Source organism: Opisthocomus hoazin, chromosome 5 (genome assembly GCF_030867145.1).
Source record: "Opisthocomus hoazin isolate bOpiHoa1 chromosome 5, bOpiHoa1.hap1, whole genome shotgun sequence".
Lineage (NCBI taxonomy): Eukaryota > Metazoa > Chordata > Aves > Opisthocomiformes > Opisthocomidae > Opisthocomus > Opisthocomus hoazin.
In genome coordinates, this window is record NC_134418.1 from 56,583,942 (window position 1) to 56,597,817 (window position 13,876).

At 41.8% G+C, this 13,876-nt stretch overlaps 1 protein-coding gene across 1 annotated transcript in view; it reads left to right on the plus strand.

The window, feature by feature from the left end:
• Positions 1-2,279: 2,279 nt before the first annotated feature.
• The window catches only part of PAPSS1 (3'-phosphoadenosine 5'-phosphosulfate synthase 1), a 48,234-nt gene continuing 36,637 nt past the window's right edge, over positions 2,280-13,876 (plus strand). Inside the window, exons 1-3 of the mRNA XM_075421376.1 lie at positions 2,280-2,545; positions 9,550-9,664; positions 12,521-12,756. Of these exons, the coding sequence (XP_075277491.1) occupies positions 2,486-2,545; positions 9,550-9,664; positions 12,521-12,756 (411 nt within the window). The 5' untranslated portion in view covers positions 2,280-2,485. The remainder of the gene's footprint in view (positions 2,546-9,549; positions 9,665-12,520; positions 12,757-13,876) is intronic.

Consider the following 13,876-nt stretch of genomic DNA (forward strand, 5'->3'; position numbering starts at 1 on the left):
TTATATGTCAGACTTCTGTACACCAAAAATATGTTTACATTTTCACTGAAACAGCATTGACAAGAACTGGTTAAATATGACATATGGTTGTGACATTAGCCTCTGTAAAATACGTAAAAGTTGGTTGTTGCCTGATATACCTCATCTACACATGTGGCTTTATTATACAATTAATATTTTACTATACTATATACGCATATGTTTGTATACTTTATTTTAGAATGTTCGTGTAACCACAAAAGGTGATCTGTTTTAGGAATTGCTGTTCAGAATGTCTTTTATTGCCTCTATGTCATCTGTCTGACCACCAGTGTTTACATTTGCAGTCACGCTTCAGATTTCACTAGTATATGGTCCATTTGTCAGGTTTGTTTGCACTATTCTGTGGAAGGAATCATGCTACTCCCTGCCTTCAGCCTGTTTGGGCTGTATTGTGCACACATCTTCATTAGTACCACTGCATTCTCTTCTCTTGTGGTTTTCCAAACTGTAAATACCGTTGCCTAAAACTTCACCTGTGCTCAAAGCCTTGTTTTCTCAACCTTCAAATCAGAATGCAACAGAGTTTTTTTAGAAACTAGGTGGCAAAAAAATCCCATGATGAGATGGAACTCCTTGCCGGCAAGCAGTTGACCAAGGCAAAACTCGGGTGCAGACCATTTACAAAAAGCCTTGCTCCCAGTCAGTGTGTGAGTATTACAGGGAAGACAAACGTACCTGTAAGAAGTCACCTGCATAGTTAACTGCCCGTGTTTTTTGATTTAATTTACAACAACTGCAAACTACCTTCTTCCTACTATTGTCTCTCAGACGGCAGAATGAACGGTACCAATCTATATCAATACAGTCAGAATAAAGTGATAGTAGAATTTAAAAAGAATGTGATTGTGTCCTGGCTTTGGTTAAAAGAGAACCATTTAGCAAATACCGTTTAGAATTACTCTTCAGCCATGGAAAACAACGATGTTGTGCAAAGCGCAGTTAACTAAGCCTGCCCTAGACGCAACTGCATAGTCACCAGGGGGAAGTCCTCAACTCGCTGTTCCACTGCAGTATGCTGGTTCTCTTTCCATGCCTGGGAGAGAACGTTGTGCAATAGATTTTGCTAATTAAAATCCAGGCCCTGCCTCTGACGCTGTTTTCGATGGTCAAAATGTCCGTGTGCAGCCAGGGACCATCTGCTGAACAGCTACTTGCAGGGCAGCGTCCTGGGCAGCCTTGTCATTCAAGTCAAGCCTAAATAAAAAACTGCAACTGTTGTATTTCTTGGTTACGTTGTGTTAATTCTGTCTGACATTCTAATTGCCTAAGAGCATGTCTAATTATTTGTCCTGGTTTCAGAGAGGTTATCTACCTTGCATAAGGATTTTAAGCTTTTAACCTGGATTTTAAAATATGCCTTAAAACCAACAACTTTGTATCTTTGGAAGGATGTCTTTCTGATAGAGCAGGAGTAAACATTCATCCACAAAGAAGGCCTTTTTATTCCCTGCTTAAACTGTCAGCGACCAATCTACACCAAGATTGTAAACGGGCTAATATTTTTACAGTAAATGCAACTTGTGTTAGTACAGCACCATTTCCACCTTGATTAGCACGTCAGTGCTGAAGCAATTCCTTTCTTGAACTGATACAAATGGACTAATATTTATACAGTAACTCCTGTTAGCACGGCATCATCTCCACCTTGAGATTAGCCCTCGAGCGCCAAAGCAGGCGTGGAAGCTGAGGATCCAAGAACTTCTGGTTCTAAGTTCCCAGCAGGAGACATCCCCTAGAATGCAGCACCGGCTCAGCTGTGTTTGTCGGGGACGCCCTTGTCGGGTGGGAGATCCGCCGAGACAAGCCTCGGCCTGCCAGCTCACGCACGACTGCCTGACCACCGGCGCCCGCCCCGCTGCTCCGCGGAGCTTCGCCGCCTCCCAGCTGAGGCGCCTCTCCCTCCCCCCCCCCGGCCGTGTGGTAACTGGGTGGCTGCGGGGAGCTGCGGGGTCCTGGCAGCGGGAGCAGGCCTCGCACTGCTGCAGCCGCCTCCCTCTCCGGACGAGCGGGGCTGGCTGCGCAGCCCACGGCGCCGCACCGCGCAAGGGGCAACGCCTGCACGCCGCCGCCCGCGGGGAGCGCCGGGCGTGAACGCGCCGGGCCCGGCCGCGGCACCGGGGCAGACCCCGCCGCCCGCCAGGGGCAGCAGCGAGCGGCCGGGCGGAAGCCGCTGCCTCCCGTGGCCGCCGCCCACCCCGCCGCGCGTCACGGCGCAGCGCACGCGCCTGGGTGAGGCCCGGCCCGGCCCCTCCCTCCCTGCTTCCCTGCCTCCCGCCCCCCCGCCGGGCCGCGGCCCCTCCCTGCACCACCTTTGGCCAAGCGGCGGGCGGGGACGGGCAGACGGCACCGCTCCCCGGCGGCGGCAGCAGCAGCTTCATCCGCGACGAGCATCAGTGGGGAAGGCGCGTCCTCTGCCTCCCTTCCTCCTCCCGCTGCCGCCGCCATGGAGCTGCCTGAGAGCCAGTGCAAGAAAGTCAAGCTGAGCAACAGGGTGCCGAGCTGGGTGAGCGGGCGGGCGGGTGGGTGGGCGTGCGGGGGAGCGGGGCGGGGGGAGCAGAGCGGGCCGGGGGGAGGGGAGGGGAGGGGAGAGGAGAGGAGAGGAGAGGGAAAGAAGGAAGGAAGGAAGGAAGGAAGGAAGGAAGGAAGGAAAGGAGGAAGGAAGGAAGGAAGGAGCGAGCAAGCGGCCGGGCTCGGCGGTGATGTGGCAGTGGGCGGCAGCGGGGCCCGGGGCGGGGGGGAGGTCTCTCTGTACCGCTCCCTGCCGCCCGCCCGGGGCCGGGAGGGGTGCGGGGCGCCTCGAGCCGGGGCCGTTAGCAGCGCGTCCGCGCGGACCCCCTGAGGGGAGCGTCGCCCTGGAGCCCGGCGGCGGCGACCCCTCCCCGGCGTGCCGGTTTCGCGTCGCTGCCCTCGGGCGTGCGGAGTGTGCTGGCGGGGAAGGGCGGGAAGCCCCTCCGCAGAGGACCAGGGCCCTGGGGATCCATCCCTGCCTCTGCCGCCGTGAGCCCTCGGCGCCCGGCGTCCTGGGAGGAGGAAGGCTTCGAATGCGACGCACAATGTGGCCATTCATAAAGCTGGGTTGGCCGAGGACTGAGGTTCTTTGTATGGCGGGTGTTACGTGGAAAACTGTCGAGACGGGGCTTAAAAAAATGTAACCAAAGCCTTCATTCTTGCTCGTGAAGGTGTGGGAAGATCCGTTTACAGCGAAGACCAAAATGCAGCTCTTTAGAAGATACATTGCAGGCCTTTGCTGAGAACATTTGATACTTTTGATGATGCAAGACAAGTTGGGGGAGGAGGGAAGGAAGGAAAAAAAGTATGATTTCTTTCAGACATTGCTGAGCTGAAGCAGATGAGAGATAAGATCCAGAAAATGTTTGATATGAAAGTGACAGTGTAAAACAGTCATTGAAGTCTTGCTGTGAGTAGTACAGGCCACAATTTTCTTATGACAAGAAGTCTTCTATTAAATATGATTAAAATCATCTATTAAAGAAGAAGAAGAAAGAAGTCTCATGGTTGCCTGAAAAATGGGAAAGTTGTTGTTGTGCTGAAAATCATTCAGTAGATGATGTGCCCTTCCAAGCCTCTTCCACTGTGTACAAGTTCAAACTTGTTTATATAACAAAGTAATCGGTAAGCTACATTCTTTCAACTTCTATGAGGAAAAGACATAATTAGATGTTATGAAGATAGTGGAATAGATCATGTCTGGGTGTGGGTAATAAAGTGTATTTAAAAGTTACTCTGTGCCATTTAATTTGTCAGGAGCAAAGCTGAGATGGCTTTGTCCGAAGCAGGGAAATTATGTGTTAAAAAAAGTTAACTGACATTAACTGTTTGCTGAGTTCAGTTGAGGTTAGCAACCCCCTCTATGTTACGTGACAAGCAGAGGAAGTCTTCCACTTCTCACTTTTTTCCTTCGGAAGACCTCAGCTGAAATGCTCTCTGTAACCCAGTAAGCTTCACCAGGAAAAAAGCGCTGCTGATTCACATGCTCCACAGGCAAATGTTCTGGCACTTTTGACTCTGCGTCTGTTGAGCTGAGAGGAAAGTCAAAGCAATGCATTATACCCTGGTGGAATCGGCAGCCCCTAGGAACAGGCAGAGCCTTGTCTTCCAAACTCTCTCTGGACATCCAGCACTATTCAAAATACACCTCTGTCTGTGGAAATCCCCTTGCCAAGCCCACCTCTGAGCACAGCAGACTCCAAGTTACAGAGCAGCACGCAACATAGCCGCAAATACTGCCATTACACTAGCTTGATAGGAAGACTTGTGGAATGCTTTCTTTACTGTAGCTCGAACTCCTAACATGACTGAGGTGTTGCATCATTTTGCACATAACTCCGAACAAGAACTTGCTCCAGTTGTTTCTGAGAGCATATTCAGTGGAGGCATTGGTGAATAAACTGTCTCTGCTTTTGGTCATACTGTTACTGCAGCAGGTGGCAAGTGAAGACATACTACTTATAGTATGGTTATCACCGAGTTCCTTGTATCCACAGTACTGTAGAAGATTGACTGCTTTTTGCTGCTGTGACTTTTGAAACTGTCCAAGCGTTAGAACATCTGGCAAAGATGAGCTAGCCTCTGTGTCAGGACAACGTGTGTTTGGCAGATTAGGTGGTGCTATATGCCAAGATGTTTAGGTGCCTTGTTGTATCAATATCACTGTGGCAAACTGCCTTCTGGAGGGCAGCTGTAAAGATAAATGTAAGAATTTTTGTTGTAAATGGGAGAAAATGTGATGCTGTAGGCTATGGCAGAAGATGGATTGGTGAATTGTTAGGTTTTTAATAACTGTAAACCATCTTATTGTTCAGATATCATTTCTGGTCTTGCCTTTCTTTCCGAAGCATGGTTGTCCAAAGAAAGCACGAGTTTTCATACCAGACTTTGAGAGGTAGCTATTGGAAGGCATTCCTGGCAGATCTTTTGGTGAACAGGTCCTGAAACCTCAGCTAAACATGTGAAGAGACTCTCAGGTGAAGTGCCATTGTTTTAGCATCTGTGGTAGTACAATTTTTATGTTGGAACTATGTTCTCCTTGCTTGTGTTTGTATGTAGACAAAGAAGTTGGGCAGTGTTCAGTCTGCTTGAGTTGCTGTTTGGCTACTGAGGAGAGCAGTTTGGGAGGAAAAAGAAAGCCATCATTTGGTTGAGTCATCAGTGCTGAAGAATAATTGTCATAAAAATGTGTTGTTATCAGTGTATCCCTGGCTTACAAGAGGCACGTGATGAGCAAGTTAGCAAATGGCCCATAAAGTGTCTGAGATGATTGGAAAATGGACGAGACGTTAAAGATAAGACTACATTTCAGATGCGATGCTGGATGTGCTGGTGTTGTTAGCTGATGGGAGTTGTTTGCTGAGGAAATCAATGCTGTCATCTTAGAGCAGAGGAATATGGAATTAGTCACAGCTTGTTGAGTATCTATGGTTTGTATAGAAACCATGCCTGTTCTTCATACCATTCTTTCCTGATGCTTCCAACCTCGGAGCGGTGTCAAGTTGGTGCTGTAGCTTGGGGAGTCTCTGCTTGCAATTGAAAGCTTTACTTCCTGCCCCAGAGGTCTCGCTTTGTGGAAAGTTACAATTTGTTATAAAGTGACTGTAGAAATACAGTGTTTCATTGTAGTCCGGAAGTAATGAAGAATAAATTGGGTTTATGCCAGTGTAGTGGTCGGTCTGTTAACTATGAAACATTTAGACAATAATCTTTTCTTTCTGATGTTTGTTGATCTTTGTATTGCAACCTGGATTTGCTCTGCTTTGTCTGGATGTCAGATCTGACTTCTTACATCAAAGATGTTTGGCACTGATAGTCAGATTTGGGTTTGAAAAAAAAAAGTTGTAGTTGCAACTGGGCAAAACATCAAGAATAAGATAAGAGGAAAAAATATGGGTCAAGTCTGTATCTGCAAATCTTTAAGTAGAGAAGTTGACAGAGTTAGTATTTCCTTTTGGTCCCCATCTTCTTTCTTTCTTCTGTTCCCATAGTTCTTCGATGTCTGTACTCATTTCCCGATTCAACTACCTGCAAAGCTAAAAGGTTACCTTTATGCCAAAAAAAAGTAAGCTGCGAAGTCATCCTTCTTTGCTGTCTTATCATTACAGCTCTTCAGTGCACATCTGTGAAGGGCTTGTTACTTAAATGTTCCTATTTTTTTAATCTTCAGTAGAAAGATATTAGCCTATTATGACACTTCAGATTTCATGCGAGAAGCAAACTATAAACATAGTAGGGGAGAAGAAAGGAAGGATATGTCAGCCTTCTCAGCTGACATTACTGTTATAATGAAACACAGTGCACCAAAGCATTATTTCTGTTCAACATGGTGAGTAGGAAGGAAAATATTAAAATGCGGTATTTGTATAAGTAGTGCGGAAGCACTTAATGTGTAACCCAGGGTGAAATATTTTTGTAGGCAAGTTAGAGAGGAAATTTCTAATGGTTGTAAATAAAGCTGATAAATAGACCTTTGAGATTAATGCCCTTTTCTCCATTAGCCCCTTTACAAAAATCTAGTGTGTCATTTCAGTAGCGGCTATTATAATGAATGTAATTAGGCTAAGAAGTTTAAAATAGCTTTTTTTAGAGAGTACTTGCTAATCGCATTGAGTTTTTCTGTTACTCATTTTCTTATGTTTTGTTTCTTTTAACATTGCTAATATGGATCTCCAAGGTGAGCGATGCTTTGATGTAGTGTAAAAGGAAATGACTGTTCTTTATTTCTGCAAGCATTTTAGATAGCCATTTAATTTCATCAGTTGATACTCTTAAAATTTTATGTACAGGAATTTAAAGACTGGCTCAATGTTTTAAGAGCACAACCGATGTCAGCTACTGACTTCTGCTTCTGAGTATTTTTCTGTGACACATCAATATTTGTAGTAAGTGTATATATGAGAGATAGTAATTAAAAACTTATGTTGTTGAGGATCCACTGTTGGCTTTTATTGCTCATCTAGTAGCAAAGTAGACATGATTAGGAACCATTACTAGGTTTTTTTTGCAGCAAGAGAGAATGATTTGCTAAATTATTAACACTTAAGAGCACCTCTATAAAAAGCTGGTTTCTGTTGGAAGGTAAAGAGGATTTTGCTACTACTTTGCCCAGAAGTAGTACTGAGCTGTCTTGTTTGTGTGTATGCACACATGAACAAAAGGTGGGGCTTCTGGGGACGAGTGTTTTTCTGAATGCGTGCACGCTGTTTGGGCATTTCAACCTTTAGTCTTAGATGCCTGCTTCTGAAGTACAGATGGCTTAATGTCCCACCGCTGAGCTTACTTGCCTACCCTGTTGCACTTGTGTGCCTTAGACTCTAGCAATCTGTTGGCCTTCTCGTTGCTGTGATTTGTCATCTCTGCTAATTTGTTACTTGATACTTTTTTGTTTTTTCTTTTTTAAAGTTGTGTCTTTTTCATCAGTTTAGGAATCCCTCTTGCCTGCTTCCTCAGGGTTTCATGTGTTTTGTAAGCCTAGTGCAATACCCTGACCAGTTTCGTTGCTACTTTGCTAGTTCTGGAAATCAAAGAAAACTGATATAACTTACTGGACTGGAAGAAGTCTCCTTGGATAAGATGTTTGACCTCCAAAGCACTTGAGTCTCATAATAGACTCATTGCCAGGAGTCAAAAGCAAAGCATGTGTGTGTTTTTTGTTCTAGTGTAAAAGAGCTTACTGAGACAATGGCATGGGAACTGTGCTTGGAGACTGTCTTCTATTTATCCAGTGCCTGGTAAAATACAGTACAACTGGAATTAATGAGAAACAATGTTGCAATTAATATGTTTGAATTGCTGTGTACATTCATTGTGCACAGTGTATCTGTATTTTAATTGAAGGCCAAGTATTTAAATTAATTTTGTTGTTTTTAATTCCACAATTTATGCACTTGCTTGCCGAGGTCTCCAGTAGTGCATATTTGTTTCTACTGTAAGAAGAAAGTCTTTTTGAGTTTTTGACTCTGACTTCTGGTTTTAGTTAGCTGTATTTCACTGACTTTGTGTGCAAACCACCTTTGTTTTAGGAGATAAATTGTTTGAAGATAACACAATCAGCAAGTATAACTTCATTTTGTATGGTCATAACCTGTTTGCAGGTGGTGGTTTCTTAAGGGTTGGTATTCAGTCTTCATCTAACTTTAGATGCTGGTCTGTTACCACTGAATTACGGAGTTGTTGTATTTTAAAACTTGAACATCTGTTCCTACCTTGAGTTTCTGTTTGTATTAACTATGAGCCCAGATGTGTATAGAAATGAGGACATACAATCACACAAATTCATAAATTCCAATTAAGTTATAAACTTTTGAAGTGTTTTTCTACAGAAGAATGATGTAACAGCAGTTCTTCAAGCTACAAGTAGACAGCATTTCTCTGTTAACTTTACTTTGTGATGTCTCTAAAACTATGAACAGTTTTCTGCCACTACTCCATAGATGAATATCCTCCCTTTTCTTTTTATAAAATGTACTAAGTGCTTTCCTTTCCAGCTAGCACTGATACAATGATGAAAAAGAAGATAGTGCAAGTATATCGCAATATGTTTGTAAGCAAGAGAAGTCATAGTAGCACTGCATATACTACTAATCCCTCCACACCGTTGGGTTTTTTTTTTCCTAAGCCTTCTCTTTGATTGTTCATGCTCTGTCTGGTTATCTAAGGTCTTGATCTTTTATGAACAAAGTTCACGTAATGATACCATTAAAGCTTAAGGGAATGCAGAGGCTGATCTTCCTGTGGGTTCCCTCCCTTAGACTGTGAAATGTTTTTGGCAGTAGTGTCATCTTACTTGATGTATTCATACAGCAGCTTGTTATGATGGATAAACACTTTTAAGCAAGTCTGTAACCAGATTTGTTTTAATTAATTGCATTACAAAAATCCCATCTTTTTAAAGTAAATTCTTTAGTAAGTCTCTTAGAAACAGTACGTCCTTTAAACACTCAGAATACATGATAACTGTCTCAATTTTGGACGCTGAAGATAGGTAAAGGCAGAATGGTATGGAGGTGTGTCTGCTGAACTGAAAGTTGGACCAGACGTGCGTAGTTTGCAATGAAAAGGCCTCTTGAGTTGAAAATGAACCAATGTTTGGCTGTTTTATGACAGAATCCTTTAGCTCAGAGAGAGAGAGAGAATCCATTTGATCTTCGTAGATTTAAACAACTTGAATAGAAGTCACGTCTAGCAGCTCTGACAGTTCATATCTGCTTTTATCGTTGATTTTTTCTTAAATAATTTGTATTTGAAAGTAGTAGTTGACTAACCTGGCAATCCCAAGTTTTGCAGAGGGAGCACAAGGGATATGGTTTTCTATGGGTGGCTTTTCTGACTTCCTTTGTGTCCTGTGATCGATGCTGCAGCTGATAGATTGGGTATTGGTTTTACTTCCATTAGTCTCTCTCCAAGTCTTTCTTTGTGCTTGTGAATAAGTTTTGGTGTGCTTTGCCAGCACAACCTTTCAGAAGTTAAAGACTCGACCAATTTCTTCTTTTACAGGGAATGCAGAGGGCAACCAATGTTACCTACCAAGCTCATCATGTCAGCAGGAATAAGAGAGGCCAAGTGGTAGGAACAAGAAGTGGTTTTCGTGGATGCACAGTCTGGTTAACAGGTACAAGCATGGATTTCTGAGGAACTTTTTGTTTTAGTTACTCTTCTGAAAAGTTACGTAGTTGTAGCTCGTTTTTTTCCTGCAAGGTTGAATGTTTGTGGAATCTAAGACCTGGATGCAATTTTATTACTATTTTTAGGTACACTAGTAAGAAATTGCTCTGGGACAGACAGTAACTAGAGAATGTATTTTATTCAGTGCTCTAGGAGCATTGTTTATTTGGCACTGTCTGCTACTTAATTCTGGTTGAGTTTTGGAGTGTATGGGGGGGAGAGGTTTGTGTTTTAACCATTTCTGGCTCTTCTTGCTGTTCATTTTACCTATTTCCAAATGAAGCCTAACTTTTTTTTTTTTTTTTGAGTCTGTGTTTCTGACTCTTTTCTGTAAAGGTCTCTTCTCTTTGGAATGTTCTTGTCTCCTTGAGTTGAAATAACATTTCAATCTTAGCCTATGCCTTTGGACAGCAATTGCATGTTGAGGCAATCCATAGTGGGATTTATTTTTGAAATCAGCCCCGTGTTTTATTCACTGAGTTGTTTTGATTGGGAAAAGAGGGAGTAAGTAAATTCTGGAAGACAGCTTTGGTAACTGTGAGGGAATGTATTTGGTTGGTCTTTGAAAGTTCCTGGAAGCTTTAACATATTTCCTTTGGAGTTTTTTTCAGTTAAAACTGAAAATAAAAAATGAATATAACAAAATGTTCTATTTAATTAGTTTGTAAACCATTTAGAGCACTGTTGTATTGTCTTAGAAAAGATTGTCACAGAATATTAGAGAACTTAATACACTAAGTAAAATCTGTTTCCACTGGTGTTAATGAACACGTGTGAAAGGTAAAGCAGTAGTTAATAACAAATTGCTGAGAGCCGTTCGAAGCAGATTTGATACAACAGCTTACTGACATGTATTTCTTTAGTAAAAGAATGGAGCCCTTTCTCTCCCTATTTCTGTCATGTAGCTCCAGCCTGTCTCTCTATGCTGAAATGGTCCGGTAGGCTGCCATTCTGTTTCGCCTGGTAATTCATTAATATCCTTTTGAAAAGGTCATGATAAAAATGTTTTCTCAGTTATCTGCACAGCAATATTTTCCAGTCATCATACTTTTTAAACAAATGTAATCTTAATGCTCAGTTTCGTTTTTTTTTCAGGAGGAAGAAGGGTGGTGGTAGAATACAGGAAAGTAGGAAGGCTGTAAGGTATTAAGAAGAGTGTGTTGGGGAAGCTAAGTTATTGCAGATGTTTGAGTACTGATGTTAGGGAGTGAAATGGATTGTGGATATTGAAGTAAGCCGTACTACCTATTTTAGAACTGTGCAAACGTGAGTCTTCAGAAATCTGTTAGGTTTTAGAATAGAAGCTGAAATGGTGGTATACTTGCTTCAAGATTCTCTCACCTCATCAGCACTCATGCGGTGGGAGTGTACGGAAAGTTATTTCAGGGATCATTTAAGCTAAGATTTATTTGAGAGCTAAATTCTAACAACGTCTTGCACTGTGGAGTCAGAGGATCCTAGTAAAAAAAACCCCGAGGAATGTATCAAAAATGTGGAAAAGCATTACTTTCATAAAATAATAAATATGCAATTTTGAGAGTGTAAGTTATTTTAAAGACTTGTCAGCTCAAAAGCTGTTTTCAAAATTCTTTATTATATAACCTTAACTTTTGCATTTCGTTACACGTTGGAGACCAAATGATGTAGGATAAGCTAGAGCATTTGAGTGAATAGCAAGCTAGATATGGGGACAAAAATTGCAAGTCAAAGACTGTGTCAATGAGAAGCAAATGATGAAGTTGCTAAAATTTTAATTTGAACTGCCATGCTTATTTTCTAGCATGGGGGTGTACTTAATTACTGCCAGAGAAGCCTCTTCTGTTTCCAGCCTTGCTTTCCTTCTCTTGCCTTGCCTAAGCTGTAGTGCTTACGCAGCCCAACCTTGAACTGATTCAACTTACTGAATCATCAGTGAATTTAACACAGTCTTGCCACAGACACAAAAGGGGGAAAAAGAGAAAAAAAGGCAGGGGGGAATTAGCAAACTGAGTTCACTAATGGGCACCAGAGGTGGTGGAATAATAGAGGTAGGGTGGTTTGTGTCCCATTTAGGAGCTGATTGCTCTGTATAAGCTGAAGCAAGTGCCCCAGATAAGCTTCTGAAATCTAGTCTGGAAAATGATTGAAATACATTTCAATATTAAAGCAAACAGTAGACTTTTTAGTGCCACCAAGACTTCTCAATTGTTTAAAGGTTTGTTGCCAAAGATTCTGAACTGGACCAAAGTTTAATATTAAAATTGTCTTTGCATGTTGCTAAAACACTACAGTTAGAGGAGCAGGACTACTGTGTGTGAGTCTTGAGTGAGTGAGTTTGGTTGCGTCTGTGGTGCCTAATTCAGTGCTGTTATTCTGCAAGGAGAAAGATCAGAGTGTGGTTTGGTCTGATCCCATTCCTTTTGTTGACTGAAATTCACTTCAGCTTGACATCTTCCTCTTCTGATGTAAAAATAACATCTTAACTGTGTGTTGGATTTCTGGATTTAGTTTGTTCAGGTACTAACAACTGCCAGCAGCAGCACTGGGGAATGTGCACCGCCTGTATAAGGGACAGCAGCTCTCGAGGTCAAACTCTTTTATCTGATTCTAATTGTATGCTTAACTTTGTGCCTTACTCTCCCTATACCTATTGTCTGTGTAAAAGGCACTTGGCTTATATTGCAGGTAATCATCTCCAAAAGGCATTGCTGCTGATGCCTGTCACTTTGGGTTTTTTGTACTAGCAGTGGTACATATACTATAATTTGCCCTACCTTGTTTATATGTTTATAATATATGTTTATATTATGATTAAATATTCCAGGTCTGTCTGGTGCTGGGAAGACTACAGTGAGCATGGCACTTGAGGAGTATTTAGTATGCCATGGCATTCCATGCTACACATTGGATGGTGACAATATTCGCCAAGGCCTTAATAAGAATCTGGGTTTCACACCAGAAGATAGAGAAGAAAATGTCCGTCGTATTGCTGAGGTTGCTAAACTATTTGCAGATGCTGGCTTGGTGTGCATTACTAGTTTCATCTCTCCTTATACTCAGGTAAATGTGAAAACGCCCGAAATAAATAAATTGTAGGGAAAATGCAAAATGTCACTCAGAATTTTAGTTATAGGAATCTCTTGCTGAACTTAGCCAGAATCAAATCCTTGCTTGCTTTTTTGTTTTTAAATGACATTTGTGCTTTCTAGAGATGATTACTTAAAGTTCAGAAACATTATTCTTAAATATAAAAAAAGTTTACCTTACTTCTGTAACTGGAACTGTCCTTCAGTTTATTAGGCAGAATTATTAATCTAATATTAGGAACAAACACAAATGATACTCCAAGAAAGAGTCTTAAATTTACAATATCTTGTTTGACCTGTGTAGATTCCAGTACTTTATAAATATGAAGACTAGGTGTACACTTAACCTGAAGACTCAGTTGAATTGTTTTTGAAAGCAGTTTTGCCTTCAGTAAATGAATGCTGTGAGCTATATTTTACCAAATGGCTTAAGGGAAAAATGTTTAATTACCCGCGGTTCTTTTTACTTTATTTCATGCTGTGTATACCACATGACATTAGATAATACCAAAAATTGACCTAAATCTACATTCACATTTTTTTTGTGAAGGCTTTTTCATCTGTGTATGAGAACATGGATGGAAGAGACAAAAAGGATGCATGAACACCAAATATCTTGAAGAATGATCCAGGGGCTGTAGCTCAGATGTTTCACAGCATGAGAAGGTGTTATTTCTTCAGTTATAGTGCTACAAACAGTTCTTCTGATAATAATTTTGGGAAATCAAAATCCTGCGGTAAAAAAGAAGCCTTTAGATATAAGAAAAAATAACCATATTTAGTAAGAGATGGTTTTAATGGTCTTTTTGAGTTTTTTTTGTTCTCTAAGTGAAATTCACCAATTGTTTCAATGGTTGGCAAGATGTACAAATAACATAATATTTGGAGTATACAGATCTTGTCAGATTAATGAAAGGAGAGAAATCTGATGCTCTGGAGAGAAGGGTGGTCATATCAGGAACAGCAGGTAATACCTTCTCTGATTTAGTGAGCTAGGCAGATTTAACTGTTGGGGAAGTAACTCCTAAGATAGGGGCAGGTATAGAAAATACTGTGCTCGATGCCTGGGTTTGTGGTTTGTTTGTTTTTTATAA